Source organism: Camarhynchus parvulus, chromosome 20, assembly GCF_901933205.1.
Source record: "Camarhynchus parvulus chromosome 20, STF_HiC, whole genome shotgun sequence".
In the NCBI taxonomy this organism is placed as follows: Eukaryota; Metazoa; Chordata; class Aves; order Passeriformes; family Thraupidae; genus Camarhynchus; species Camarhynchus parvulus.
This window is the reverse complement of record NC_044590.1, coordinates 6,124,879-6,138,249: the sequence shown is the minus strand read 5'-3', so window position 1 is coordinate 6,138,249 and position 13,371 is coordinate 6,124,879. Positions and strand designations below refer to the sequence as shown.

At 45.4% G+C, this 13,371-nt stretch overlaps 1 protein-coding gene across 4 annotated transcripts in view; it reads left to right on the top strand.

The window, feature by feature from the left end:
* MYT1 (myelin transcription factor 1) overlaps positions 1–9,748 on the top strand; it is a 64,312-nt gene extending 54,564 nt beyond the window's left edge. For all 4 annotated transcript variants that reach the window (XM_030963096.1, XM_030963098.1, XM_030963099.1 and 1 more), the window contains exons 19-23: positions 3,162–3,383; positions 4,128–4,219; positions 5,089–5,192; positions 5,292–5,435; positions 7,055–9,748. In XM_030963096.1, the coding sequence (XP_030818956.1) occupies positions 3,162–3,383; positions 4,128–4,219; positions 5,089–5,192; positions 5,292–5,435; positions 7,055–7,195 (703 nt within the window). In that variant the 3' untranslated portion in view covers positions 7,196–9,748. The remainder of the gene's footprint in view (positions 1–3,161; positions 3,384–4,127; positions 4,220–5,088; positions 5,193–5,291; positions 5,436–7,054) is intronic.
* Positions 9,749–13,371: the final 3,623 nt, after the last annotated feature.

Below are 13,371 nucleotides of genomic sequence, written 5' to 3'. Positions count from 1 at the left end.
GGGCAGGTCTTGCCCTCCAGAGGAGCAGAGGTGGATATCTCCATGTGCCCAGATTTTGGTCTGGAGCAGAGGCTGAGCCAAAGCAGGACCCAGTGGGGGTGGAAGAACCCTGCAGGGGCTGTGGGAAGCTGGGATGTGCCTGCTGGGGGGGAAGGACCTTTCAGAAAAAGATGATATTTGAGCCATCTGCTCTGTTCTTCCTCCTCAGTCTACAGGAAGGAAAGCCTCTCAGTTAAATGAGCCGTGTGATAATTAGCAGGAGTTTGCAGAGTTTATTAAAAATTAAGCAACCTACTCAAGAATCTGCAGGAAAAAAGCCTCTTTTGGCTCAAATACGCTGAATTGCTGGTGGTGTTGCAAAGCTGTGCCATTAACCAGTGACACAGAGAAGGGAAGGGCAGGCAGCAAATTGGTGATGTGCAGCTGCTGGCTGTACCTTTGCTCTCACCATGGTTGGAGACTCCACTTGGGAGGTCACCCCTCTCCATGGTTTCTCCAGGAACACATGCCCTGTGGGGCTGGGGAAGCTGTGGTTTTGCTGATTTGTGCCTTCCTCATTCAGGGCAGGACAGGGCAGTTTCCCCAGTGTGGTTTCTCTTCCCAGTGCAAGGAGAAAGGAGTTTTTATGTGGCTGTTTGGTTGTGGGGAACATGGGGTGGCCCACAGCAGAGTGAGGGTCCCCACCAGCATCCTCACCAGGGGCTGGGTTTCTCCTTGTCCACCCTAAGGATGTAAACACTGGGAAGATAAAGTTGCAAGAAATCATAATTGTTTGAGTTGGAAGGGATCTTAAATCTCATCTCATGCCAACCCTCTGCCATGGGGTGGGACACCTTGCACTAGACCAGGTTTCTCAAAGACCCATCCAATCTGGCCTTGGACACTTCCAGGGGTGGGGAATCCATAGATTCTCTAGGTTCCTGGCTCCAAATGGGGCTGGATTTTCTGACTCCTAGAAAGCTTGTGCCAACACCCCCCAGACAGGTCTTGGTGGAACCATGGACATGGGTGCAGGAAATGTGAGATGGAAATCTGAAATGTGAAATATGAGGCTCTCTGCAGCAGCAGCAGGAGGTGGAGGCATTCCCTAACATCCCATGGCCCAGACAGCAATCCCCCCTCTTCCAGGAGGGGCAGAATCTCCTCTGAGGTGTGCAAAACAATGTGGCACAACAATCCCTGGCTGGTGCCTCCCCCAGCCTGTGGCATGTTTGTCCCACCACCCACGGCAAGGTGCGCCTGGTGTGGGTTTATCTTAAGGAGCTTTGGCTCTAAATCCTTCCTCTGTCTGCACTGAACTCCACTTGGAACCCGGCCGAGTTTTGCACATCATCACCGAGGAGAAAGTCATTTAGTCCCTGTTGTTTGTGCTGTTCATCCTTCAAGTAATTTGCTGCAGATGTGATTGAACAGATCACCTCAACCTTCAGCCCAGCCCATACAGCGGAAGCATCCACAGGTGTCTAATTGATCAAACGCTACTGGTGCTCCCATTAAATAATAATAATGTTAAAAAAAATAAAATACATCCAAGACAGCTGTTTTGCACAATAAGGCTCTGGTTTATTTTTTAACAATGAAAATGTAATAAAAGTTAAATTAACGGTGTAAAATATGTAATGGTTGGGCTGTAACGGCTGCATACGAAATGCTGGGGTTTGTCTCTTTCTCTCTTGCTCTTCCCCCCTCTCCCCCTTCTCCTTTTCCTCCTGAGGATTCAGTAATTTGCTCGTGATCATATAAAAGCAATGATGTTATGAATTTACTGAGGATCCTGCTGGCAGGGATATTATAAGTGAATTGTGCTGCATTTGCAGCTGATTAAAATCGAGATCAGCATTTTTCAAATTATCTTGGGAAAAGGCTGGGTGTAGGGCCCCCCCTTTTGCTGTCATCTCCCTTTTGTGTGGAATGTAAACAATCAGGGCAATAATTTCTGTGGTGAAACGCAGCTTGTGATTTTCAGGAGCAGCTCTGTGAATGCTTTTGCTGGAGAGCCTCAAAGTCCCTAATTGCTTCCAAACTAAGGACATAGGGGCTATTTTTGTCATTTCTTACCTCCTTCCACCTCCTCTATTTTTGAGTAACCTCCCTTGAGTAATAAACTTTTAACTGTATTTATAATTGACAAGCATTTTTAAAACAAATGCAAACCACAGCAGAAACCCTGATAGATACACTGGGCTTGTAGGATGGCAGGATTTAGGGAGAATGCCATTTGGTGGGGAGGGAGGAAAGAGGTGCCTTTTAGAGAGCCACTCTTGTGCTTGGCAGTAGCACAAGTTGTGTTGGTGCTTCCACAAGGCTCCTCACAGCTCCTGTGTGTTTGAACTGGCCATAAAGAGCTGAAGTCTGGTAAGGGCAGGGCTCATGTGCTGCCTTGATGATAATTCCCACTTTATCCCCTTGAGAGCGTGGGTTGATCTCCCCGGAGAGGCAGGATGTGAACAAGGAGGAGGAGGAGGAGGAGGCAAGCGGGGCCAGGCTGTGGCTGCAGGGTGAGGGGTGATTCAGTGATTTGTCCTGTCTGATGGGGTGCAGGCTCAGAAACCCCTCAGATGCCCTCCTGGCAGGAACAGGGCTGCAGCTCTTTGTGCACAGCCGGAACAGCTCCTGGCTCAGGGACTGGCTCCTGGGGAGGGCTGTGCGCCCAAGGGCACAGACAGGGCTCCTATGCTGTGTTGACTGTGCTGGGGCAGGGTGTTAAGAAATGAGCCTGGGTTCATCAGCAGTGACACAGGGCAGAGCCAGCAGTACGTGTGTGATGGTTCAGTGTGATGTCAGCCTTGGGGTACATCAGGATCTCATGTCAGGCAGCCCAACCTGCCCTTTTTGTCCCCAGTGAGGCACCAAACACCTGGTTTCTGACACCACGGGGACCTGCTTTTGCCTCATGTGACGTGACCTCCACAGACTTCCCTCCTGCAGAATTCTCCTTGATTCTCTTTGGCTCTTTTGAAGGAGCACTCGTAGCTCTTAATTTCCCATCTGCTATTTCCATCAACCAAATATCTCCCCTATAAACTCCAGACGAGACCCAAATACAAACGCTCTCTTCCCAGGCTTCCTCATTGCTGCTCATCAATAATTTCCTCCCTTTCTTTATTCCTTCCTTCTGCTCCTTGCCCTTGATGTAACTTTGGGTGATTCCCTGTGCCCAGGTGTCCCGTTCCGGGCTGTGTTGGGCTGGGACACATCAGCGGCAAGTACGCGTCCCACCGGAGCGCCTCCGGCTGCCCGCTGGCTGCCCGCAGGCAGAAGGAGGGATCGCTCAACGGCTCCTCCTTCTCCTGGAAGTCCTTGAAGAACGAAGGCCCAACCTGCCCCACCCCAGGCTGTGACGGTTCTGGCCACGCCAACGGGAGCTTCCTCACTCACAGAAGGTAAATCCTGCGGTTTGTGTCAGTGTGAGCATGGTGGTTTTGCTGTAGATAAATGTACCTGCCCCAAGATGCTGCTTGAGCAGTGTGCAGCTCCTCATGCCAGGCTCAAGAATTGGTGATCTTGATGCTGAGTTGAGTCAGGTTGATGTTTACTGAATGGAGAAAATGTGTGGTTGTTTTAATAGTCACAGAATCACAGAATGGTTTGGGTTGGAAGGGACCTTAAAGATCATCTCATTCCAACCCCCTGCCACAGGCAGGGACACCTTCCACTAGCCCAGGTTGCTCCAAGCCCTGTCCAGCCTGACACTGGACACTTCCAGCAATCTTCCACAGCTTCTCTGGGCAGCTCTGGGCTCACCACCCTCACAGGGAAGAATTTCTTCCTAACCTCAAATCCAAATCCCTATTTGCATGCTGAGCAAATAGAACACAATTTGAGCACCACAAATAGGAGTTTGGTGCCCAAGACAACCAGACTCATCTCGCCCTCCTCACCTGGCACACCTCCTCTTTTAGGAAGCAATGTGTTTTTAATCCTTGCTTAAAGAAAATAGCTCTCGCTTTATAAATGGGGCATTTTGTGGCATTATTCATAAAGCAATTTCCTCTGTACCATAAAAAGCTTTTAGAAGAACTGTCTCGCAGCTTGAATTCCACCAAATGGCACATGTTCTTATGTTGGGAACATAAGCACCTATAAATACTGAGAGTTTATGAAACCCATTTTTACTTGTTTTTCAGTTTGTCAGGGTGTCCAAGAGCTACTTTTGCTGGGAAGAAAGGAAAACTCTCAGGGGATGAAATTCTCAACACCAAGTTCAAGACCAGCGATGGTAAGATTTTTCACTCCTTTGCCTTGCAGGTGTGTCAGGGTGTTGGGCCCATAGATCTTTTTCTTTTTAGACTGGGGAGGTTTAAGCTGAAATCTGGGCACAGATTTCAAGGACATCATGTACTTTGAAGACCCATTGCTTGTGTTTTCTGGGTGTTTGTGCTGGCATGGTACCAGTCTCACTCATTGAGTCACACGTTTAAAGGGAGCAACAATAAAGAAGGCAAAAGAAGTAATGCTGAGATTCAGATTTTTTTTTCATATATTCGCTGGCATTTTTACAAATCCCTTGCAGTCACTCAGCGATTTCCACCTATTCAGGGCTTTTAATACTGAGATATTTCTGGATCTGGAATTTTGTTAGCAATGGCACTTTGCATTACCAGTGCTATTACTGAGCTTTCTGTGGTATTTGACAAGGTTCAAGCATTGAACTTGATCGTTTGGAACCTATAAATACCTGCACTCCTCTAGAAATATTGCTTTATTTTATGGACCTCGTAATTTCTCATCAAGATATGCATTAGTTTTTTAAATGGCATCATTCCAAACTCAGGATCGGAGAGAGTGACCTGACTGTTCAGGACAATCAACCTTGCTGGGTGTGGGGATGTGTTGGGCTCCAACTGCTCTGCTGTCCTTTGCTTTTGCATTTACATATTGACCTGTTCAAGTATCATTGACCTGTGATAATAAAAATATTAATTATAAAATAAATAGAAAGAAAAAGGCAGGTGAGAGGTACGTCCTGTTTCAAGGATGTAAAAGCCAAGGTAAGGACGGTGCAGCAGGATGGGCTCAGCAGAAAGCCCAACACTTTTGCTTTTCCCAAGAGCATTTGCTGACTGCCCATGACCTTTCCTCCTGCAGTTCTGGAGAATGATGAGGAGATCAAGCAGCTGAACAAGGAGATCAGTGAGCTGAACGAGTCCAACTCAGAGATGGAAGCAGCCATGGTGAAACTCCAGTCCCAGGTTTGTGTCCTTGGCCATGCATTCAAGCCCAGGGGTGATGCGTGTTGGTGGGTGCCACTGGTGAGGGTTGGTGACCCTGCCGTGCTCCTCGCTCCACAGATCTCCACCATGGAGAAGAACCTGAAGAACATTGAGGAGGAAAACAAAATCATAGAGGAGCAAAATGAAGCCCTGTTCCTGGAGCTCTCAGGGTTGAGCCAGGCTCTCATCCAAAGTCTTGCCAACATCCGCCTTCCGCACATGGTAAGAAACTTGACAGTGCTCAGCCCCAATCCAGCATCATCAAGGGAGCTGTGCCAAACCCAATTCATGATAAGGCTTTTTCACAATTAAAGAGTGGGAGAATTTCTTTCTATACACCTATGTGTCCTTTATAAGATCAGTACTTTTCCCTTATCTCTGAAGCTTGCATTGTATCTCCCTTTTGTTGTCATTTTCTGCTGATCTCCCTTTTTATCTATTGTTCTGTCTCATTACATCTGGGAGCACTATCACAAAATGGGAAACTTTATCAAGGGCACCCAGTGCCTTTTAGGCTAAGACAGCACAAGCAGAGATCAGGAGGGATTGGATTTCAGCATCAGAAAGATCTTAGAGCTCCTATTACAATGCAGGTAGTTTCAATTCAGTTTTGAATAGCTGGCAGCTAAAGAATAGCATTCTTAAAGAGAGTGTATTTTGTTTAATTTAACAAGGTCTAACAGCCCACAGCATGTTACCATAGAGTTACTGAGAAATGAAAAGACTGCATTAAAATAGTAAAACCACAAAAGGCTATTAATTACCTTCTCTCTATTCCCAGGAATGTAATTACTGTTGTCAAAACCAGGTGTGTGGAGGTGGGGCTCGTGTTGTTGAGGAAGCTGTCCTCTTACAACTCAAAAAGACCATTGCAATGATCAGAGGAATGAGCTTTTGATTTATTTTTTCTTCCATCCTTTTTTTTTTTTTTTTTTTTTTTTTTTTTTTTTTTTTTTTTTTTTTTGGGAATCCTTTTCATTGGAGTTTGTATTTAAATTCAGGCTGGTTGGAGAGAAGCCATCCTCCAGCAGAGCAGTTTTGGATAGTATTCACCCAGCTGCCTAACTGGCAGAAAACCACTCGCTGAGAGCTTTTTTGTGAAGTATTTGACACATAAAGGTCAAATAAACTGTTCAGCAAATATTTTTTCAAGGTTTCAGGCAACTCTAATTAAATGATGCCCATGAGACTTTTATGCTCATTTTATTCCTGTTCTTTTTCTTCCTTCTCCCTCTCTTTTTTCCCCCATTAAGCCCAAGTTAGATGCTTGCAATGCCCCTAAACAGCAGAAGCTGTACTGCAGCAGAGAGCTGGGCTGGGCAGCTGTGAGCCCAAGGTGACCTGACTTTGCCTTTGGTTCCCTCCGTGATGTTTCAGCAGTCCTGTTGTCCTCCAGTCCTTCATTTCCCTGCCTTAATTCAGCCCCCAGCCTGTCAGGCTGCCTGCACACACTTTACCTGATGCTGTTAATAGCTCCACAAGGCCAGTGCATAAAATTAAGGACCTGGTTAAGATCCAGTGGGATTAGGGCAATGATGACATTCCTGTAGACGCAGCACTGCACACAAAAATGCTTTGATGTGGAGACCTTTGGCTGTCTGTACATACAGAGAAACATGGAATGGTTTGGGTTAGAAGGGACTTCAAAACTCACACTGTTCCAGCCCTCTGTAAGGACATCTGCCCCTAGACCAGGTTTCTCCAAGCCTGGCTTTGAGCACTTTTAGGAATCCCCAACTTCTCTGGGCACTAAAATACGCAGATAATTTATTGCAAAGACTCTCATCCTCGTCCTGCTCTTTTAATAATGCTTTTATTGGCTTTGTTTTTTTTGGCTGCAGGATCCAATTAGTGAGCAGAACTTTGATGCCTATGTGAACACGCTGACAGACATGTACACCAACCAGGAGTGCTACCAGAACCCAGAGAACAAGGACCTGCTGGAGAGCATCAAGCAAGCTGTCAAGGGCATCCAGGTGTAGCGCCGTGGGATGGAGAGCAGCAAGCAAACAGACTGTAAGATGGAACTTCCCCTCCAAGTATTCAGGTTTACAAGTTAGAAAACTTGTTTAATGAATGAAAAAAAAAAAAAAAGGACCAAAATGTAACCAAGAGGCCATTTCTGAGACATGGAACTGATCAAACTCAATGTTCTCGTTTACTTAACTTTGGACCTTCTTGAGAAAAGTGGGATTTTTTTTCCACCTTGACCACGAGGTAGATCAGGATGGAAGGTTAAATTCTCCAGTAGGCTGTGGGGCTTGGTAGCAGGTGAAGAGCAGGCATCTTCCGTGAGTTGCTTGTTCTTGCAGAATAGATCCAAGGGTTAAAACATTACAAGAACAGGGTCTTGTCTGATCCAAGACTAGTGTATGACTGGCTTAAACCCTCCTGTTGTCTATGGTCGTATGTCCAGATCACCTACTCACACATGAGTTATGTTCTATGTTGCTACAAGTGCTGGAGCTGCAAGCTACCTGTAAATCTGAACCTGTGCTGGGCCTCCCAACCCTGAAGTGTTCAGATATCCACTGGGCATGGGAACTCTGAAGTATTATAAAGTAGCTTATTTTTATTTTCTGAAAGAAATCTGAAGAGCAGTTCTGGATCTCCAGTGGAAAGCGCAATGGAAAAAAGGTTCTCAGGGAAGCTTTTGGAGTTTGCAACTACAGTATTCCTTTGTCTGTCTTAAATATGAGAGTAGCTGTTATGAATAGGCCAATTCCAGATATTTCAAACAGAAGAATTTCTTTAATGTGTCATGGTCCGGTGTATATGATTTTTTGGAAATCTGTTTGATGACAGTTCTGGTTCTTTTCATTATTGTGATCATCCCTACAGTGGCGCAGTACTGCCAGTCCAGAGATCATACATCAATGCCAGAGAACGGTTGAGATTGTGATGAACAAAACAAAACAAATCAAATCCAAAAGAAGCAAAAACCAACAAAAAGAGATATGTTAATTGATGGCCAGAAAAGTGCTTATGTACTGTGAACCAGGAGTTGATTCTTTACACGTACCCACAGGGCAATGAGGATGGTTTGGTTTGGTGTTTTAGGATTTGCGTGAAATCACAGCGCGAGCGCCATTCTGCAACAAAGAAAAAGGGGAAAAAAGGGGAAAATAAAAGAGGATTCAGGTTTTGGGAATTCTTCCAAAGAAGCAGTTGTAAGCAGCTGGGTACACGCAGCCCTCTGTGCACTTAGAGAACAACTCTGTGAATGTCTTCAGGGCACTGCTCTGCAGCACTGCTCCATGGCCAGGGCCAGCTGTCACCCCATGGGGCTGCTCCCCAACTTTGCTCCCACTTGGAGCTCACTTCCTCCTCCAAACACTTCAGTGGAGCAGAACCCCCTGAGGGGCCCAGCGTGAGGCATCCCATATCCCACATCCCATATCCTGCATCACTCCCAGCCATGGGGCAGGCAGAGCTGGGGAGGTTCTTGTTGACCCCAACAAAAGGCAAGAGTGTGGTGTTGTTTCAAACCAAATCCTGCAGATATTTAGGGTATAATTCCCAATTTGGGGAAGTCAGTGGAAAGTCCCAGTGGCTACCATGGCTACTGGATCTGGCCTGGAAGGCCATGAGTGGCTTGGTTGGAGTTGTTCCCTGTGTTGAGTTCCATAGGGCAGTTCGGCCTGGGTGGGCTTGCTCCCATACTTGAGTGTTTGCAGGATCAGACTCCACGAGTTCACTTATTTTAGAACCCATTCCAAGTGCAAAAATACACAAAAAAAAAAAAAAAAAAAAGTATAAAATTTGAGGTGTTAAAAACACAACGTTCTTAACATGTAAATAGAGTCCAAATTGATTGTGACTGCAATTCAGTTAGTATTTAAAGGTAGAGAAATTGCACTTACTGGAAGAAAGAGAAGAAAAAAAAAGTAGTTAGTTTAATTATGCTGTAAATTATTTAATTTTGGCAAGATGTATGTAATTTATATTTACAACAGCTTATGTTAACTTTTTGCTATTTATTTAACTTTTTTATTTATTAATTTTATACTTATTTTAAACTGGACACTGCACCATAGAAATGAAGATAAAAGAAGCAAAAAAAAAGTTAAAAATTAAAACTTTTGACCATAAAAAAAATGATATTCCAAAAAAAAGAAAAAAAAGGAAAAACCCTATCTACAACTCCTACTTGTAATTTTGATGCAACCAAGTTATTTTTTATATATTTTGTTATTTATTCTTTTAATGATGGGAATTTTTTTAAAGATATTTTATAACTGAGACATTTTGATAATTTTTTGGTTTGTTTTTTTGTGGGGGCAGGGGCACTGGGGGGAAGAGAGACTTTTTCAGTTTTTTTTTTTTTTCATTCATATTGTTTCAGGCACTGATAACAGGAAATGAAAATTCTGTATTTATTATTTATTTAATATTTAAGTCGGGAAAAAAATGAACTGTGCTCTTGTTGTATATTTATTTTGTTGTTTGTGTGTTGGTTATGTGATGACTGAGTACTTGTTTATGTGAAGGAATACTGTTAATATTTAAATAATAAAGAGTCACATTGAAAGTTATAGCAGGCTACATGTTATTCTGTGAAAACGAATACTGTGATCTACTTTCCTCAGGAAATGTATTTTGCAGACAGAACTTCCTTATGTACTGGCAGGGTTATTTCATAATAAAACCCAGTTCTGTTTGTGACTTTAGTTCCTATGGTCTTTCTTCAAGCTGTTGCCAATGTGTCCCTGCTGGGCTTTGTCCTTGTCCTGCACCGTGGTTTGGGGGTGGTCACTGTGTCCCTGCTCCCCTGCAGCTCTAGCCAGGACTGTGCACCTCCCACCTGGCTCTTCCCACCTCCTAAGCTGGGAGATTTCAGGGGAATTTAGGTTTGGTATCTCTGAAGGCTTTGTAGAAGGAGCTGCCATCACCCAGCCAAGCAGGTGCTTAAAACCCTGCTGGTGCTGTGATGGGAATCCCAGGTCCCAGGAAGGCTGGAGGCAGGATTCCTCTGGGCAGGGCTTGCCCTCTGCACCCCCAGGAGTGCAGGAGCACCTCTGCCGTGGAGACAGGCTGAGAGAGCTGGGGGTGTCCAGCCTGGAGAAGAGAAGAGCCTCTTCCAGTGTCTGAAGGATGAGAGGGACTGGGGGTAAGGGTGTGGAGGGACAAGACAAGGGGGATTGGATTCACGCTGACTGAGGGCAGGCTTAGATGGGATATTGGGAAGGAAATCTTCCCTGTGAGGGTGGTGAGGCTCTGGCACAGGGTGCCCAGAGAAGCTGTGGCTGTCCCATCCCTGGAAGTGTCCAAGGCCAGGTTGGACAGGGCTTGGAACAACCTGATCTATGGAAGGTGTCCCTGCCCATGGCAGAGGGTTGGAATGAGATGATCATTAGGGTCCTTTCCAACCCAAACCATTCTAGGATTTCATGATCTTGTGGTTTTGTGCTTCCACAGGTGGTGTGTGAGCAGAGGAGATGCCATTGGAAGCAGTACAGGAGATGCCAGCCCTGGGATGCAACACAGAGGTGGACACTTTTCCTTCCTGGATTTACAAAAAAACTTCAAAACCTGATTTTTGTCAACAAGATTTGCTCAGTTGCATCCACCTGACTGTGATGTTCACAGATTGCCCTCTTGGAAGAACAGAGCCTTTTCTCTGGTAAGAGTTTATGTTTTGAAGCTGTGGCAATGAAGAGAATTTTTCACTGATCTCTGTGTTGGATAATTTCTAAAGTTGCCAAAATTCAGTTTTGCTCTGCTGTAGCAGAGGTGAAATAATGTAAATCATGTTAAGGCCATTTGGAGCTGCATGAATTGGATCAAATGGGAATTTCAGGCAGGTTCATCACCAAGAAATTCAATTGTCTGATTAACTGAAGTTCTCTGTCTGTCCCTGCACGGAAGCACAAGCACTGCTGGGTTTCAGCAGAAGGAGGTGGCCCTACCACAGGCACGAAAGTGAAGGGGCAGAGAAAAACACAGCTGAAAAGGCAAGAACTGGAGTCAGAAAAATGTGGAGAAAAGTTTGGGTAGAAGGAAGATTTCCTAAAGCCTTTCCTTGAGCATATGCATGGCCATGGGTGTTCACTGGAAGTTTTTTCTGCCTTCATTTACTGTCTGCAAGGTGTCCTGGTGCAGAACAACCAGCAGAAGCTTAGGACAGACTTAGGATCCCTTAGCCAGTGGTCCCTGAGAATAAACACCCCAGCAAATATGGAGATGCAGATGGAGCCCAAAGAACAAAGTCTCTTTGAGCCTTTGCTGGACTTAACTTGGAGTTGATGGGATTTTGTCCTTTTCTCAGAGGAGGAAAAGCAGTCGGACTCATGTTCACCTCAGCGGCTGGCACGCTGTTTTCCTGAAGGGCACATAATTGTTTTATGGGGGTTTCACTCGACTTTGCAACGCTGAGCAGTTCCTTGTGCCAATATTTGATTATGATGATCGAGCTAATAGACGTGCTTGCCTGTCCTTCCTTAACGAATTGGCTGAGCTGGATAATAGAGCGCTCAGATTTGTGCTAAATTGCAGCTTGGGGAGCCATCACTGGGAGATGTTATCTTCTCGGAACTGGCGTCCGTTATCACAGGGAAGGGAATTGAATTGGTTTAAGATGGTACACTGTCAGTTTATAGGTGTGCTTAGGAGAGCTCTTAAGCCTCCTCCAACAGGGCGTAGGGTGAGAGAGGAATGTCAGAGCAGAGTGGGCCTTTGGCTTCAAGGATGCCAGGGAAAAGATACTCGTCAGCATATGGTTGTCTCTAAACACATCGATAAACCATTGACCAATGAGAGTCATTTGGCCTCACTCATGCTGCTGTTAATTGTTAAAAGCTGCTAATGACCCATTCCTCCAGTGGTACCTTCCACTTGTCAGCATTGACCTGATCTCTCCCAGAGAGGCGTTCCAGCCATGGCTTTCAGCTGTAAGCAGAAATGGGGGTTCTTTCCCAGCCTCATGCATTTTTCTGATTTTTTTCCCCTTGCCCTACAGCTTCTCTGAGTGAAAGCTTGAATCACCTCACCCTGCTCCCACAACCAAGGGGTCCTGAAAAACACACAGCTGGGTGGTCAGGAAGGGGTTGCCTCATTCCCATCAGGCTACTGGGGAGAAAAACCAACTTCGCTCTTCAGAGATGCCATTTAGCATCAAATTCATCCCCCCTGGGCCTCAGAAAGTCAATGTGAGGCTGGGGAGCAGTGGGATGGGCTGGAGATGATACTGCAGCCAATAGGGCAGCCCCGAGCAGGAAATTGCTCCAGCACAGCTTGGTTGGATTCAAAGGCTCTGGCCTGCACTTGTTAGCACACTCACTTCTCCTACACTTTATGAGAAGATATATCCTGAAACGACCTCCTGCTTTGTACAGAAGGGCTTGTGGGATTGAGGCTTTGAAAAAGCATGAGGATGATGCATTCTTCAGACAAATAGCTCTTATTATTGCAGCTGCCTTCATCCCCATCCCTCAGTGGGATGAATAAACCAGCAACTATTGTAGAAATGGTAGTATCTGTTTTGAAGACATTTTCGACCCTGTCAACAAGGAAATATAAGAACATCTAAAGCCTGCCTTCATATCTATGACTGCAGTGCTCTTTTGTTTAAATGACAGGGACTATCTGTGATGCCCCAAAGAGCTACAAAGGGGTAGAGCAAGGACACACGCTCTGCCTGAGCTTCCCCAGAAGGACCTGTCCATGCTAAGATGCCCTCGCAGCATCCTGCCCATCCTTATTGAAACCAGGATGTGCCAGAACTTTTCCTTGCCTCTTCATTACTCACAACAAGTCCCAAAGTCCACCTACACTGAGCATGAGGCAATGGTTGAATGGTTTAGACTCAAACAGGGGCTAACCTGGCCTTAGCACTGCAGGGAAGTTGGTTTTGATAAGCCAAGTCCGAGATCAAGCTCCTCAGGTTTTGCCATTTGTTAGAGGACTCCCACTCAGGCTCCAACATTTAATAATCCAGCCTAACCATGCTGAGGCTGTTTAGCAATTAAATAACATAAATCCAGAAGCTAGATTAATAAACAGTCTGGTGTGTCTAGAGCATTCTACAGGGTGGAGAGATAAAACTATAAAATATTTATTACCAGCTTGGGCATGAAGTCATTAATTTAATAACTACCCATTGCTTTACTTCTTACAGTTGTTAGGAGTCTGAATGTTGCAGAAGATTAGGTGGGAAACT